The sequence below is a fragment of the Macrosteles quadrilineatus genome, unplaced genomic scaffold, assembly GCF_028750875.1.
Source record: "Macrosteles quadrilineatus isolate MER2022 unplaced genomic scaffold, UCM_ALF_1.0 Scaffold_3__2_contigs__length_128488019, whole genome shotgun sequence".
In the NCBI taxonomy this organism is placed as follows: Eukaryota; Metazoa; Arthropoda; class Insecta; order Hemiptera; family Cicadellidae; genus Macrosteles; species Macrosteles quadrilineatus.
The window spans coordinates 2472580-2489980 of NW_026542596.1; the positions used below are offsets into that span (position 1 = coordinate 2472580).

A 17401-nucleotide genomic window follows, 5' to 3' on the forward strand; every position below is an offset into this window, starting at 1 on the left:
TTTCAGTAACTATTTCAGATAGACCTTACATCTTGTTGTTTTTAGATTCCTAAAATTACGGTCTAAGAACATGATATGTAGGTTTTGTGATTAGTTTACTAGTTTAATAGTTATTTCTATCTTTAATAATAAAAATGCATAATTTTTCTATTTCATTTAGAATATTTGCGCATATTATTTCAAAACAAGGCTCCAGTAATTATCATTAATAAAGAGGTTTCAAGTAAATATTTTCTCCTGTTTATAAGATTTAAAATGATATATGACTTGTCATATTTAGCTCGTATTGTGCCCTGTGACTTAACATTTAAAGTATAGTGTGCACCGGCTGCCGCGACCGTGCGCCTAGGCTCGTACCGACGCGACGACCGACGCGACGACGACGATACTGCTCGGGACTAGGTTCACACTGCTCGTTCACTTTACATAAAAATATTTATTGCTCTAGGGCAACCTATTTTTAAATACTACCTCTTTCATCATATTATTTGTATTATTTACAATTTAACAATCCTGGAACAAGACCAAGGATACAAGAAACATTCCAAGAAATAAGTAAACAATAAGGAACAAAAATAAATTATTATTTACCTAGTTTTAACAATTGATATTGGAGAACAAAACAACTTGTATATAAAAAAAACATGTAATATTCATTTTTAATGAATATGGATCTAAGGTATGCACCAAGGTCAGCTCTAGTGAAGAGCTCTCTCGATCTTGTGACAGAAGGAACATGAAAGCACTGTTTGCACCAACGTTTGCACTTATAGTTGCCAATTCCTACGGGCTTGCTTATGCTGTACAGGTGTGCCAACCCAAATCGGTTACAGGAACACCAACTATGAAAATCGAAATAAAAGGTTCTAAGTGAAATGGAAAAATAAATAAGTGATCGTAGAAAACATGATTTGCCATTGTTCTATTGTTTACTAAAACAGTAACTGTATTATTTATTTTACTAAAAGGGCACACAAAAGGGGAAAACATAAGGATTTTGAGATAAAACATGAATGTATTCAAATATGAATGTTAACTAAATTACTTTCAATATTTTTTAATTACTGTATTTTCAAAAAGAATATTTAAATTTAATTAAATATAAATTAGTGAAGAAGAAAAACTGTATTGAAAAATAATATTCTAAAATGAAATAGTGTCTAGGTAGGAAATATTTCTTTTGTACTGTCCAGTGTCCAGGTGTGAAGTAGCATTGTTGGAAGGAAAGCTAAAAAAACAAAGGAAGAAAAATGCTTGTGGTGGAAGATATAGAGAGAGATGGATGTGGGAGCCAAGTCTCCAGTGATTTAAATATTTAAAAGTAAAAATTAACATTCAGAATATATATAAATATTGAATACAAAGAGACATTAAGAAAGAAGATAATAACTACCTTTTCAACAAAAATTGGTAATATCAGCTTCAATAAACATTTAAAAACGCATCATCAATTTCCAATTACCATCACACCATTGTGAATTGACTAAATTCAAGTGACTGTTTTCAAACTAAGAACTTATATCCTAAATTTTTGACTCTCATTATAATCTCATATTAGTTAGCCTACATTAGTACCTATAAATTAAGTTAATTAGCCTATCAGAATTCATACCCGGCACGAACCAACCCCTAGATTAAGATCGTTGCTATCAAAATTGTTATTTAAAACCTAGCCCATCTATAAAAACCTAAACCAAAATATAATTTCACTGTCATAGCTAAATGAGATTGTTGAGATAGCTATAGAACCTAAATACATCTTATTGTAACTTTATTGAAATTTTATTATCTATTTTAGGTAAGTTTATATTTATGAAACCCGTTAATAAAGAGGAGTAGGTTTGCAATTTATAAAACATAAGGCATGTTTGTGATATTATTATGACAGTTGTGTACACCGTTTATGTTTATTTACATAAGTTAAATTTGTGTTCACATTTTAAATTTATATTATTTTTGTCATATAATAAGTTATTATTTACCACACATATACTATGCAGTATTTACTCGGCTCAATGCTTTATATGCAATTACTAATTAATTTAGTTATATTAGTTTCTTTTTAATTTTCCTAATTAATTAATATGAGAAATAATAATATGTTTGTTTTTATGTGATATGAAGATCGTTTAAAAAAATAAATCATCTATTATGTGAACGGAGGCATGCCTAGTCCCGAGCCCTTGTCGGTATCGCGTCGCGGCGCGGCGGCGGCGCAAGCGGGCGGGACGGGGCGCGCGTTCACGGCAGTCGGCGGTGCTTACTGTACTTCAAATGGGTAATTAAAGGGCATAGTAAGTGCTAGTTATGCCAAGTTATATATCATTTTAAAGCTTATTAAATGAAGAATATGTTGAAATAAAAACTCTTTACTAATGATTATTATTGGAGCTATATCTCTTAAATATTCGGAATAAAATGGAGTCATTTTGTTTTTTCTAGCATTAAAGATGGAAATAACTATTAAACTAGTAAATTAATCACAAATCCTACAGAACGTGTTCTTAGGCCGTAAATTTAGGGATCTAAAAACAACAAGATGTAAGGTCTATCTGAAATAGTTACTGAAATATAAGCGATTTTATAAAGTACTGCATTTATCCACCCTTAAAAAATTTAGAGGGCTCTAGGGAAAAAAGCAACAGGGCTAGGGGTGGGGACTTTTGGCTGGAGACTTGTCTACATGGTAGTAGTCGATGGGAAAAAATCCAGCCTGTTAGTATTTTTTTTGTCTAAAAACCCCAGACTGACTGGACTATAAGGAGTTTTACCATTCAAATTTCCAGTTCATTCATCCCAACTAACCTGTTTTTTACACTGATCTGTTAACATGCTTCAAAACTATCAAATAACTTTGTATTAGTTTTAATGGTAAGGTAATAAAGTAGACTATGTAATGAAATAGTAGAAAGTAATACAATGTAGGACATAACTAGGTGCTTTCGCTTTGCTTTTTAATGCAGATTGCAGATGAAATTTAAATTAAACATAATTTGAATAAGACTCAATGAGCAACTAAAGAAGACAGTGGGCTGCTCAAAATAGGTTATATCAAAACTAATTTGCTTCAAGAAATAGTAAAGGTAAAAAGTAAACTTTGAAGTACAGTAGATCGTGTTAATGTTATGTGTCTATTCTTTGCAATTGTTTCAGTGTTTTGTTATTCATATGTTACAGTAAATGTGTTATGGTTTTAATGGAGAAGTAATGCAACTCACATTGATTGTTAACCAGCAGGATTATGTCAAGATAAAAAATAACTTCAATTAATAATTATTTTAGAAATAAAAAAATAAGATTTCTAAGTTAAGTGCTGTGATTGAAATTTAACTTGTGCAGCTACAGCAAGACCAAGCTTAAGTTACAGGAGCCTTTTGATAAAAATGTTGGTGATAATATGGCTGTTCTGTGTTTTATGTTTTATAGTTATACTTTTTTAACCACATTTGCACCGTTTACATTGCACTACAATCACATTATTTATATTTAGAGGATTTAAAATATATAGCCTACACTTTTCCTGTAAGGTGATTTGCTTAAATTATTATAATCACTATAATCTTACCTTAGATTCCTCTTCATCACATTAGAACGTACAATTTTAAACATTAAAATCGTGTACCTGAAGGAATAAAAGGAACATTAACAGGTACCTATTTAAGGTTCACTATAATGTCTGCATGTGTAGTTTGGTTTTGTCTCAGAACATTTCAGCAACATATATTTTTATTTACATACATTTGAATTTGTTTTTTGAATATGACAAAACTCCAAAATATACATACTACCAAAAATTGCTTTTTATAAACTGTCCAAACAATTTACTTACTTATTATTTACTTTTTAATTCCAACAAGCATTTTTCATTAAGTGTCTGTTTTTACCAAGAAAAAATAGTAATACACAATAACAGAAAAACAAGTTATTATCACATAACTTGTTTTTCTGTTATTCTGTTGTTCTATTTTTTTTTTACATTTACTTAATACACCCACAAACAAACAAACGCACAAATAATAATTATGATTTGTATCTGAAGTACCTCATCAAAATCTCCTTTGGGCAGGGCAATCAATTTAACAAGTCTCAAAGGAAAAATTGAAACCTGTGTGCTGTATAACACACTACAACCAACATCTTCCTTCCACTACTGTAAAAGGAAACATTTAAAAATAAGTTTGATCAATTTCAAATTCTCAGGTATTTAAATTACGCCTATAAGGGTACATTTTTAAACCTTTAAGAGTATAGGACGTGGATCTTAAATGTTCTTCAGAAACCACAAAGTTTTAAATTTGAAAACTCATTTCCTTGGCTAGCAAATACATCCAGTAAACTGTTAAATGTAAATTTAAAAAATCTGTGTTGCTCGGCAGTTATAATGGTCACCTAGTAATCATAAGGTTGCCGGTTTGACCATGAGAAAACTTTTTTATGTTTATGTTGGACCCAGTTGTCCTTGATCATTGGGCTTTAATAAATTGACCTTACTAATGAAACAGGTGGTCTTACTGTATCTTGTAGTCAGTAACAAAGCTGCACAGATCATCTCACTCCATTCTACACTCCATTCACTCATATATTGGGTTAAAATACCTAGGTGTCGTCTCCATCTCAATAATTGATTATTGATTAGACTGTTGCTCTATTGCAATCGAGAATGTTTTAATTGTTTTGCCTTTAACGTCTACCACAGTCTTATTCTCAAAAGGTAAGAATAAGAAAGCACTCGTGTTTATAAAAATGCACACCACTGCATTAGATGCATACCGTCTCCAGCACAAGAAACTCCTAGCATTTCAGTCACAAACTACAGCCAGTATTGTTCACATGTCTATAGTGTGTGTAGTGTTCGTGATTTGTCTTTGTGATAAAATGTCAAGTTTCTATCCGACATATTAGATAAATGTTGATATAAAAGCACTGTCTCTATTAACTTTTCATTTGTATATTGAGACATATTCAAAAGGGAACAGTAACAAATCACACCGTATAGCAAGTAGTAACAGTTCAAGCCCTAAATCTTGTAAGAAAATAGATAGCCACACAGTATTCCCCACCTGATGGGATTTCCTGGGTCGCTTCTAGGATAGACATCTGCGGAGGCTGGATTGAGCCAAAGTGGACGGTCCTATCTGTGATGGTTACAGTGGGCGCCCAGCTTAAAGACTAGTGTCTGAAGCGACAGTAGCTTTAAGCAACATATTACTGTAGTGGAGCAACAGTTGCATCACTCGCTCATTCAGACAATACACTTTTACTCAACAAGTTTACACTAAGACTTAAACACACTCTGTCACAACAGATTTACTTCATGCTGCAGCATGTTACTCTATAGTCAAACTTTTCTCCTCATTTAAATTGGTTTACACTTGGTTGCTGGTTGCAGACAACAACATTGATCGGTCTGCTGAAAACTGCTCGCCTGCTAAGGCTTGTGAGAGTTGCTCGCAAGATTGATCGCTACTCTGAGTATGGTGCCGCAGTGCTGCTACTACTCATGGCTACATTTGCTCTCATTGCTCATTGGCTAGCTTGTATATGGTGAGTCAAAAGTGGTTCAGGTATGGATACACTTGATCTTGAATCTGTTTAAATATTGCAACGGATTCATTGCTTTATCTTGTTGCTTGGCTTAGGATTTGATCAGACCTCCACCGAAGATTTTAAATTAGATCAATCAAAAATGTATCTATGGCCTTTAGGTAGATTTAAAAAGTTGACATCACAATACTCAATCTTTCTTAAACAAGAGTTTGATCGCTTGGATCTTGTTTGGAACCTCTCTCGTCATTCAGTTACTTTAGATCACGTACAAGTCATCAGGCTCATCACTCACACTTATATTTTACCGAAAGTAAATTCGCCTATTGGGTAGCTCCATGGTGATGATTGGAGTGTCCAATCGAAATCGATCACTATACTTACCATCTTTTGTGTATATTTTTACCGTGTTGTGAGTAACAGTATAAGCGTAAATATATGTTTTAAGTGTTATAAGACGTTTCTTTTATTTACTTTCCGTAAATTTAATAACACGTACAATGCTGATCAAGAAGTTACTTATATTTTGTGAAATGTTTGCTCTACCTTTTGGAAATAAAATACTGTAAATACTTATAAAGCTGGTTAGTTATCCTGAAAACATTTGTCTACTTTACTTCCCCATTGGCTCCTCCTGAAGTGTAGGGCCTCTATTTTTTCTCCCCATCTCACTTGGTAGGCAGCTTAACTTCATGATCTAAGTCGTTTTAAACACCTTGGCCTTCCCAATCTTGTGCTTCTAATGCTTCTTTCACCGTGTATAAATCTTATCTTCCCCTTGCGTGGTATTTCCTACCCGTTCCAACTCTATTTCTTGGTTTGAATGCTTTTCACATATTGTATATTATTTTAAACTGTCTCCAGGTATGCTATAGGCAATGCAGAGAGGCCTCATCTACAGAGCAAGGTCGGCTGGCTCGACATTCTTGCTAATGACACTCACCAGTTCTACCTACATAATAACACTGGCGGACCATCAATAAAGGTACCATATAACATATCATAGTTTAGAGGTGATAGTGGAGGAATGGCGGGGGAGCGATCTGGTCTACTGATAGTGCGCTGGACTTTGGTCCCTGAGGTCCCGGGTTCTTGTCCTGCCCATCACCGATGGATTTTATCTAAGTGATAATCCCGCATCCCCTAGGCCTAGCCTGAAGTAATGTGATAAACAATCCCGGGTTAGAGCCTACGGTCATTGACTATAGGATACTAAAGTCGGCATCCCATCTATATGGACCAGCTGTAGCCAATTTTTTATTGAAAAAGAACATACTGTAGTAAAGTGTGAGCAGTCACAGAATACACTAAAATTCTATTTTCTACCATATATTTTGTTGCTGACATAGATGACGGGTCTTAATAGTTGCTATAGCTCACAATAAGTTGTTCCACCAATTTGACTTTGTAAAAAGTCCTTTTATTCAACAGAAATCAGTAATTTAAATCAGCGTAATCCGTCGGTGGCTCACATCAACTAGGATGATTAAAACATCATATACAACGATTTAAAAAACTGGCAACAACTTTAACATGAGAATGGAATGTCTAGTTGTATCAATAGTCAAAGATAGCATCTTAGAAATGAGTGGAATAAAATTAGGAATGACTATTGCGGGCTAGGCCTACCAACAATTTGAAGAAATATACCAATCGTAATTGTGTTCCTTTTCCTTAAACTCTGTTTTACACAAAAGGAAAGAAGATAAGAAGCCAAGAAGACATAAAGTAACAATAACAAGGCTTAATGTTGTCCTAATAAAATGATCATTATTGTTTAAATTATAATCATTCAAGTGACGAAGAGTTTAAATATACAGTGATTATTTCATTCTTAAGAATTTTAGATCCAGCAGGACTCCTAAACTCTTAGAAAATTATTTTCATCTTTTTAGTAGCCATTCACATCTTGTTGTTTCCGTCTGTTACAGTCAAGATACATCACAGCCCTCTACTTCACGTTCTCGTCGCTGACTTCAGTAGGTTTTGGGAATGTTGCCCCGAACACAGATGCAGAGAAAGTTTTTACAATTTGCGTCATGTTGGTAGGATGTGAGTACGATACAGTATTCCTGCAGTTCAATGTATTGTTAGGAAGGTAAACCAAATTGTTTTAAAGATTTAAATGTAAACATTTTCTGTCACTGCTTAGTAAAGCACAAGTTTGACATAATCTGGGATCTAAATTCTAATCCTGTCTATGGGCGGGAGGGAATATAATGCAAGCTAAGTTCCCAAACCAAGTAATGCTGTGATACACGATAGATTAAAAGAACAAAACGTTTAGATCACACAATAAAGCCAAGAAAATAAAAATTTCCAAAAAAGTAAGCAAGATCCTTTAACATTGTCCACTAGACAAACAATCACAGTATTTATAGCCCTGTTCGCACGGGGCAAGTTTACAACTACATGCCAGTATGTAAGAAGCCGGCAAGCCGGGAGGCGGCGAGTGTGCTTGTATTCGTTCACATGATCCTTTTTCCACTCACTCAGTAGCTGGCTTCCAGACAACTTGTTTGTGTTTTAATAATTGTGAAATCTTGCTAGTTGTGTTGGTGTTTGCGTACATTTAAAATGAAATGGACTCTCTGGGAACGTATTGGTGTTCTTAGAAGTGAAGGTACCAAAAGTACCCAGCCTAAAACACACAACACATTAAAGTTAAAAACTATGCCAATAAACCGTTGAGGGATATGTTTATTAAACAGCTAATGATGGAGAAAAATAAGAGAACATGGTTGAAAAACAGCTGAAATTCCAAAATAAATTAATGTTTTTGATGCACCATAATCCGTAAGTCTTCCTACTCACTCTCACACTTTCCTCCTTTTCCGTTTCTCATCTTGCTGAGAATTGTCTAATCAATTCATTTTAATCACTTTTACAACAACTATAACTCCCGCTAGAGCCAACTCCTCTATCGTCTTCGAATAAGATGCGCACAAGCACAAGCAACTGTGCTCACACTGGGCTACTTACACGCTAGCTTGGTCAAAAGCTGGCGAGTAGGCGTGTAAAAAAATAGCCGCAGAGTCAGCTTTTTCCAGAGCTTTTTTAAAAGCAGCTTTTGAGTAAGTTTGTCATTTACACTGAGCTATTTTACGAGCTGCATGTAAAAAAGCCAGTGTGTAAACTCACCCCTTGTGAACAAGGCTTGAGATCACCACATTGGTATGTTCTCTAAGCATTCTAACTGTAAAATTGTATATTTATAGAGAATTGTAAACCAGTAAATAAGTGAAATCATGACATAAAAATTCCTCAGTTCTCAAACAAATTGCACACATGGTGAATTCTACCACCAATTAAATAAAAAATTTAAAAAAATATATATAAAAGGAAACATAAAACATTTTAACCATGGGGTGTCTCGACTAACTTTATATAAATTCTAGGATCTTTTACACTAATTTTAAAGCTTTATTTTATTTTTTTTATGAAATGTTGGTTTCAGCACTGATGTATGCTAGCATATTTGGGAATGTTTCGGCAATCATTCAGAGGCTATATTCTGGAACTGCGAGGTATCACACTCAAATGCTGAGAGTCAGAGAGTTCATCAGGTTCCATCAGATTCCAAATCCTCTGCGACAAAGGCTGGAAGAATACTTTCAGGTAAAGATAATGAGCTTCCACACATTGAATGCTACCCTCACTAATATTCATTTAATCAATTAATGCCCCTATCAGAATCCCTCATAAGTATAGATTTGTAATATATTTTTTTATTGTCTTTGAATACAAAGTTTGTCTAGTTTTTTGAGAGAGTGTTAACTTGCAAGTTTTTTACTTATGTATGGATGAACAGGGAGTAAGCTGGTCAAGTGGTAGAACGTAGGGCTTTGGTCCTTGAAGATTTTATCTACTGCTACCTTCTAGGTTTGTCCTGAAGTAATGTGTAAAATGGCTCCTGATTAGAGCCTGGCGTCTAAGGATGTAAAAGTAGGACAAATATAGTTTTTTAAAGTATTACAATTCTTTGCAAACATTAAACTTTACATTTTGAATACCTACTTGAATTTAGTAATTTCCTTGTGTGAAGATCCATTTTCTAGTCTGATTCTGATTCTTGTTCAGTAATCTCAAATGTATGTCTATTTCAGCATGCCTGGACGTACACAAATGGAATTGACATGAACAGTGTACTGAAAGGATTTCCGGAGTGCCTTCAGGCTGATATTTGCCTCCATCTCAATCGTAATTTGCTCACCAATTGTTCTGCTTTTGACGGTGCTTCTCCTGGGTGCCTGAGGTAATCTTCACTTACTTACTTCCCCCAAGGCACATATTGTAGTAGAGATTAGGTTGTACCAACAAAGCCCTTGTACCTCTCAATCAGAGTTTTCCTCAGTTGCTCCTATTCTCTCCATATCAACCGTCACGTGGCTCTACCATTTGGCTGTAGCCTTCCTCTCAGTAGTCTCCCTTCAAGATTAGTTTTCATTGCTTGTTTGAGATTACCGTCATCCGTTCCTTTCAATAAATGCCCAACCTATCTTAACCTTTTGCATTCATTCTCACACACTACATCTGAATTCTTACAAAGTTCTCTTAGTTCTTTGTTGCGTATTTTCCTCCTAAATTGGTAAACTCAAATGAATAAAAAAATGTCAGAAATAGTTAAGTGTATGTCCATTCTTTGCATGAGTAAAAAAATTATTTTAAATAGCTAACTCTTCCTGTGCACACCTAGAAGTTATAGAGGCAAGACAATTTATACAACGATTCTCTATTAACACAAGCATTGATGTATTGGAGGCAAAATATGTAGAACGACATAGTTAAGGTTAAGATATTTTTTTTATCTAAGTGCCTTGTAAAAATTTTTTCATCACTCCGTAACGAAAGTAACTATTTTCGATAACAGCTAACATCAATGAAAGTAGTCGTTTCCCGAGCTCTAATTTAGGGCGAGGGAAAATCGATCAGTTGATTTTCCCTCGCTCTAAATTTACTTTCCCTCGCTCTCAATTAGTTCTCCATTTATTCTCTACGCGCGCTAGTGTTTTGTTATGGTTTAATTTAATGATTTGAATCAGCTGTATGTATTCTTAAAAGATGTTTTATTCTATAAGTTTCATGTTTAAACAAAATTTATTGAGAAATATACATATGTTTTCTTTTAGAAGATTTTGTTTTATTTTGATGTTCAATCAAATTAATTGAGAAATAAAATAGTTGTAATATTACTGAGTTTTTGTATTTTTGCGTCGTGATGAAAAGTATCGTTCATAACTCGTACCGAAAGTTATTATCCGGCACTTGCTCCATTATTCCCGTCCTCGGCTTCGCCTCGTACGTGAAACTAGCTCTAACATACTCGGCTTCGCCTCGCACGTGAAATTGGGGTTCCCTGTGTTCGGCTTCGCCTCACACAAAAACTTGAGCGCGCGACGGAAAATGCCACTTTCGGTCCTAGTAATGAAATATACTATTTTTTTATGATAGAGCTTAGCTAGCATACCGGTACCAGATAAAATTTTAATCCAGGAGCTTATAGTTGCAGAATAAAAGGCTACATAAAATAACACTGATGTTTCCTCCTAATATGTTTTAGAACAGATTTTCTTAGTTTATTAGTTATACGTTTAGTCCTCTTAGACTTGCGGGGATTTCACAGAATGTATGTTTGTTTCCAGAGCGTTATCTCTAAAGTTTAAGACAACTCACGCCCCTCCTGGCGATACTTTGGTCCACAAAGGGGATGTCCTTACTTGTCTCTACTTCATCTCCAGAGGCTCCATTGAGATCCTTAAGGATGACGTGGTTATGGCAATACTAAGTAAGTTCTTTCTGTTCATAAAAATGTACCTGGTATATTATTCAAGGGTTTCTTTCCTCTGATGCTAAATATACAAAAGAGTATACTTTTTTTATTAAAAAATATATTTGTGAGTTTCTGAATTGGTTTAGTGTTGGTGCTTTTCATTGACTAGTGGCAACACAGAGATCAAGGTTTCTACACTAAATTCACTGTTTTAAAATCTTAAATTATAACTCACTAATAGTATACTTTGGAGAGTTTTTGAGTGTCTTAAAAACTACTAGACGGCAACTTACATTAAAATGTTTAAAAATCAAGCTTAATTATTCAAGATTTTCAAGCTAATTGTGCTCTTTTACCCTATAAACTGAAACTCTGAATGAAAATACAAAAAATCTTCAAATAGTGATTTTAATTTCCATACCACCTTCAATTTATTCCAGCTTACACAAAACTGGCTTTCTTTAAACTGAGTTGGAATAGTTTTGAAACAGCCCCAAATGTAGTAATAGTTCTATTACTTTATTCTGAATAGCTTAGGGGCAAAATATCAAATTGTTTGTGTTGTGAGCTTGTTGTGCACTGTCAACTGCTGGAACTCTTTTTTTTTGTGAGTAAAGTATTCCTAGTCCAATTTTTCTACAAAGAATTATTATATTTTTCACGCTTGTAATACCCTGCAAACAGTTAACTTCTATTTGTATAGGTAAGGACGACATTTTTGGTGAGAACCCTTGTGCCCACCCCACTATAGGCAAGTCCAGCTGTAATGTCCGAGCCCTGACCTACTGCGACCTCCACAAGATACACAGAGATGACCTCCTGGATGTCCTAGATCTCTATCCGGAGTTCTATCAAAGCTTCTCAAACAATCTAGAGATAACGTTCTACATGAGAGATGTGAGTTAAACATATCTCATCAGTGTGTAGTGGAATAAGATATACTTAACACTTTGATATTACCTTTCTATTGCTAATGAAAATTCTACTAATACCACACCATCCATATATTAGGTTTTACATATTATGCACCGTTATTTTAATAAACTATGATTAGCATACCAATCCACTGTGAGAAACACTATATCGATTTCCAGTTGTGCTCACTGATAGTATTATTGACAAATCACTAATTTAATGTACAGCAATAAACTCGCAAATGTGTGAAACCTTTGAATGTAAAGAATACCTAGTAGGTCTAGATATTCTAATCCCATTGTTAAATATGTATACAGTTTAGGAACGAAAATTAACATAGTTAAATTGAGGCACCAACAGTTCTATTGTAAACACCAAACCTTTTATGGCACATCAACTATCAAGGTACCGTATGAGAAACTATGAGAGTATATATAATCTGTACACTTTGTGACAAGCTCATTCAACTATGATCTTTTTAATGAAAAATTGGCAACTGCTGGTCCACAATATCTACATAGAATGGGACGTCTTTAGGATTCAAAAGTAAAAAATGGAAGCCCCAAAGCAGAACTACAGACGACAATGTGACATATTCGCAGAAAGAGGAGGAGGGCTGCAGAATGCCCAACTAGTTGTTTTTTTATTTTAATTTTTTTTATTATTTATATTTACTGCCAAAGTTAGGGGGGCCCTTTCTTAACCTGTATAAGTTTCTGTAGAAAATTTTACATAACAAGTTAGTGAAATTGTTTTTTTGCTGAAAATATTTCTCCTGCAGAAAGTCGATAACTTTATTTTCTGCAGAAAAATATTCCGTTTTGCAAACAGTAACGCTACAAAACGTCATGCATGCATTTCATAAACGAAAGTTGCGACGTCAATATTTGGTGCATCGATGTTGAGGAAGAACGCATAGAATAACCGAATTACCAAAGTGATTCACAATACGTTTGAAAACTTTTTTATTTCCAAACATTCATCAAAACTCACACCCGCGGTTCATTTAGACGCAACTTGGACCGTGTAAGCCTGCAGAAAACTTTTGGATTTTTCCAAGTCGCAGAAAGTTTGTAATGTTCTGCTTTGGGATGGAAGTAAAGTTTTACTCTTGTCCAGGAGGAGCAGGCAGGTGTTGACCCGAGGGCCGGACGTATTAGCAGACGACATGTTCATTCCCGCTCCAACTCGCAGGATCCTGGGGGAGGGGGTGGAGAGACAGCAGTGTTAGGGGGACTGGATATAGACGTGCGAAGGTTCACATTCCGGCCACCAGGGGCATCCAAACTGAACCAGTCCAGCTTTGAAAGCACTCACTCATTCCGAGCAGGTTCCAGTGATGAGGGCTCTGAACACCAGTAAGTAAAACATTTCATCTTTCACAACTTGTTTTGTTTAAACTTTGTCAATCTAAATAGCTTGGATATAAAAGCTACTCACGACAACATATATATTGGATAAAAGCTCACAAAAGCCAACACTGGGATTTCCTCCTCACATACTTCTTCAGAGAATGTATTGAAGAGTGGCATCTTCAAACCACCCCTCAAATTTAATATTGAACTACCGGTATAGAAAATTGTAAAAATAATTAACTAATATTGCCCAATATATTATATATACTACAGTATATGTATTAGTATATAATTAATAAATTTTCATTTTGTTTATGGATTAAAATCCCTTGTCCTCTTTTTTCCTGAAACCTTGTACCCGTTAAGTTACCTGTACACACAAATAAACTTCAAATTACTTATTAAAATAAATTTAATTTTACAGTGAAAAATGCAGTGGTCATGGAATTTTGGAATTTTCTACTGACAAAGCAGGCCAAGATGTTACCCCCATGAACCTCCAGTTTGGTGAAAATAACCAAAGATCTACGACTTTAAACTCCATCACTGGTTTGTTCCATATTGTTTATATCTCAAAGGTTTTATTTAATAGTTTTTGCACTTTGAAGTTCTTACGTTTGTTATTGCAAAGTCGGTTTTGTCAAGTGTGCTGTGATAATGATATTATAGTTTGTTTTCATCTGTTACAAATATATGCATCTATGCAATACTCTTAGTCTTCATACACCAGTGGTGTAGTATAGGGGCAAGTGTAAACAAATCTTCTTCTACAATCAACAATTTTACTTTTCTGTTAAATTTGCTTCTTTTCTAAAGTGTTTATTGCTAACCCTGTTCTACCATAGTCTTCATGAATTTTAATACTTAATAATTTCTGTGTTATTAATTTCAATTAATAATTTCAATCTGTGTCTAGCTGTTTATTTGTTTTTATGTATTTTTTTGTGTAATTCCCTTAAAATAATCCTTTACATAATTTTCTTGACAGAGATTTCTCATCTTTTATTTTATTATCGAATATTTAATATCATTGGTCACTAACTAACTAACTCTGACTCCCTAGTCCCTAAATAGTTCATTTCAATGATTGAGCACTAAATTGTTGCAATAATTTTTTATCTATTGGTGACATGTAAGTTCTTATTATTTTAATTAAACTGCATGATTTGCATTGTTTTAAAAGAGTTTTGCTAAGCAATGTTTATGCATGTTGCTCAGCAAAATGTTTTCTGTGTGGTGTTTGTTTTACTAAAATGGTTTAATATATTCATAGACTATAACAAATACCTGGGGTATGTTGAACATTTTCAATACCAAATGCATTGTATACATTCAACAATAGCCTATATACAGATAAATATTAAGAATAAGATAGTTAAATAAGCATAAAAGATAGAAAATATTTGGGAAGAAATTACAAAATTATGGTAAATTGTAGTTATTTGAATGTCAATATTTTACCACAAACTTGGGATCTTCATTAAAATTATTATTCTCTTTCAACTCTTATTAGAATTGGTTTTACTTGTAGTTTATATTGAACATTATGAATTGGTATGTTAAAACGTGATTCCTCCACCTTAGTAATTGAATAACTATTTGTTTACAACTACTATTAATACTCTAATTTGAAAAAAATCCTTTACCAACACTACCCGATGTTCTGCTTAGCAATAAACAACAGATTTACATCCACACCTAGAACTCACCTTTACAGCAACACTTAATAACATTTTATTTTCATACACACACTTTCCAAACTAGAAAGTTACTATTTTGTTAAGTTAATTAAAGTTCACCCAGTTTAATTATACCCTCTTATGTCCAAAGCATGCAGAGACTTTCCGTTACATGTTCGTATGGCAAATTGACACATCAATATTGTTCAATGGAATGGACTTGTTCTTTCCTTAATAATCACTTCTCCACACTAGTTTATCTTTTCAGCACTAGCTTGACTAACGAAGTCTTCAGTTTAAAAAGCCTAAATTGGTCACTCTATGTTGTTGTCTATAAAAGATAGAGTCTTTGTGCCGAAAAAGATTAAGTTAAGACATCAGATCAACTTGCCGATCGCCCTAAGTGTACAGACTTTGCCAGGTTTACGCTCATATAAGATGGATGAAAACATGAATGTTATTAAGTCATTCCAAATTGTATGAAAGAATGAAAAAAACGTTATTCTTTTCCCTTCAATTTGACGTTTAAATCGTTTAATTATCTTGAATAGTCCTTGAGCAACGACCGTTTGAAATCCCGGCATTCTTTTAAAAACACCCTGTATTTCAATGTTTGTATATCTACCGAAAAATTAAAAACCTGCAAAAGTCCTTTTTCACTAATTTTATAAAAAAAAAGCTTGCAAAGTCAAGACCAGAGACAGAGGACTTTAACTAATCAGGTTTGCCATCCGAACATGAAACAAGTAGGTTACTGTGTTGGATGTTAGTCAAGACGTAGATGTGTTGTCTATCAGGCATGTTGGATCATCTGAAGCGTAGTCTGACCGATCTACGTTTGCATGGGTTCGGCAATAAGCAGGGTTCCAAGGAGGAATCTCTTAACCAAGGTGCGTATTTGCTTCGCTCACACGCTCTACATTTTACACTGGAAAAGTTCATTCACCTCATTAACCGTGAAATTATAACACTGTATAATGAGTGTGGCTTATAAAACTAATAGTTTTGTTAAAAACTTTATTTAGCTACTGAAATGAATTTCAAATAATTAGTATTCAGCTTACCTGGAACTCTTCAAATTATCTTGTATTTCATACAAATACTTGTTCGTGTGAACTTCATGGATCTTGACCATACCTGCATCATTTATCGTTTTTTAGTGTTCCTATAAACTATAAAGTACAACTTCATCATAACGGTTATGCATAAAATACTGAAACATGACATATTGATAACAATAAGTTTTATATGTTATACGTACCATTTTATATTATTTATTAAATTATAACACAAATGTTAACTAAAATGAAGCAGAGCACTACACAAATTATCCCTTTATCCTCTAGTTAAGCGCTAATTCCTTTAATAACTAGAACAACTTGATTTTATTATAAATTAATAAAGTAGTAACAAAAAAGACTTAATTGTTCATTCTTTACAATTCATTTTGGTTCAACATTTACAACAAGACCCAAACACTGAATCTATCGCCCTACCATGTTGACTGTTAATGAAGTTCTACATTTAATGAAGAACTTTCAAAATTTTATAATACACTAACAAATCATAACCACAACATTGGAAAGTAACTGATGCCAAGCAAGTACGACATTGAGTGTCTTCAATAATTAATAAGCTCTATGAAATAGAAACTTTTATCTAATGCATTAATTTAGCATGATAATGAAATGGAAATGGTTGAAATTTATCCTCCTTCCTAAGCATGGTTCTTAACTTTTTATTAAATCCTACCAGTCACGGGTGCATGATAATTCTTATTGAAATAAGTTTTTTTAATAGTATACAGCAATCGATTTTATTCCTTAATGTTTTCCAATTCTTACTTATTTTATTATAAATTAACCTTTTGTAAGTATGTCAATCTTTTAAAATTCTGAATCTGTTTTTTGTAAACTATATGATTGACTGAAGAAAAATTATTCACATTATATTAACACAATGTTACATATTATGTTTCCTACATTTCAACAAACTCTCATAATGAGAGGGGCACAACGATTGCCTGGACTCCTGTCCCCAATACAGGAGTGCAAATCTTCCCAAGCACTATAACGGCAATTTTGTGTGTGATAATGACTTTACTCTATATTTTATTCATTGAGTAAAACTAAAGATAT

At 33.7% G+C, this 17401-nt stretch overlaps 1 protein-coding gene across 1 annotated transcript in view; it reads left to right on the forward strand.

Annotated features, from left to right (window-relative positions):
• The window catches only part of LOC128988436 (potassium voltage-gated channel subfamily H member 2-like), a 322627-nt gene that overhangs the window by 269796 nt on the left and 35430 nt on the right, over positions 1-17401 (forward strand). The window contains exons 13-21 of the mRNA XM_054409711.1: positions 5390-5544; positions 6409-6529; positions 7476-7596; positions 9002-9162; positions 9651-9799; positions 11187-11329; positions 12018-12211; positions 13349-13587; positions 14009-14133. Coding sequence (XP_054265686.1) covers positions 5390-5544; positions 6409-6529; positions 7476-7596; positions 9002-9162; positions 9651-9799; positions 11187-11329; positions 12018-12211; positions 13349-13587; positions 14009-14133 — 1408 coding nt within the window. The remainder of the gene's footprint in view (positions 1-5389; positions 5545-6408; positions 6530-7475; positions 7597-9001; positions 9163-9650; positions 9800-11186; positions 11330-12017; positions 12212-13348; positions 13588-14008; positions 14134-17401) is intronic.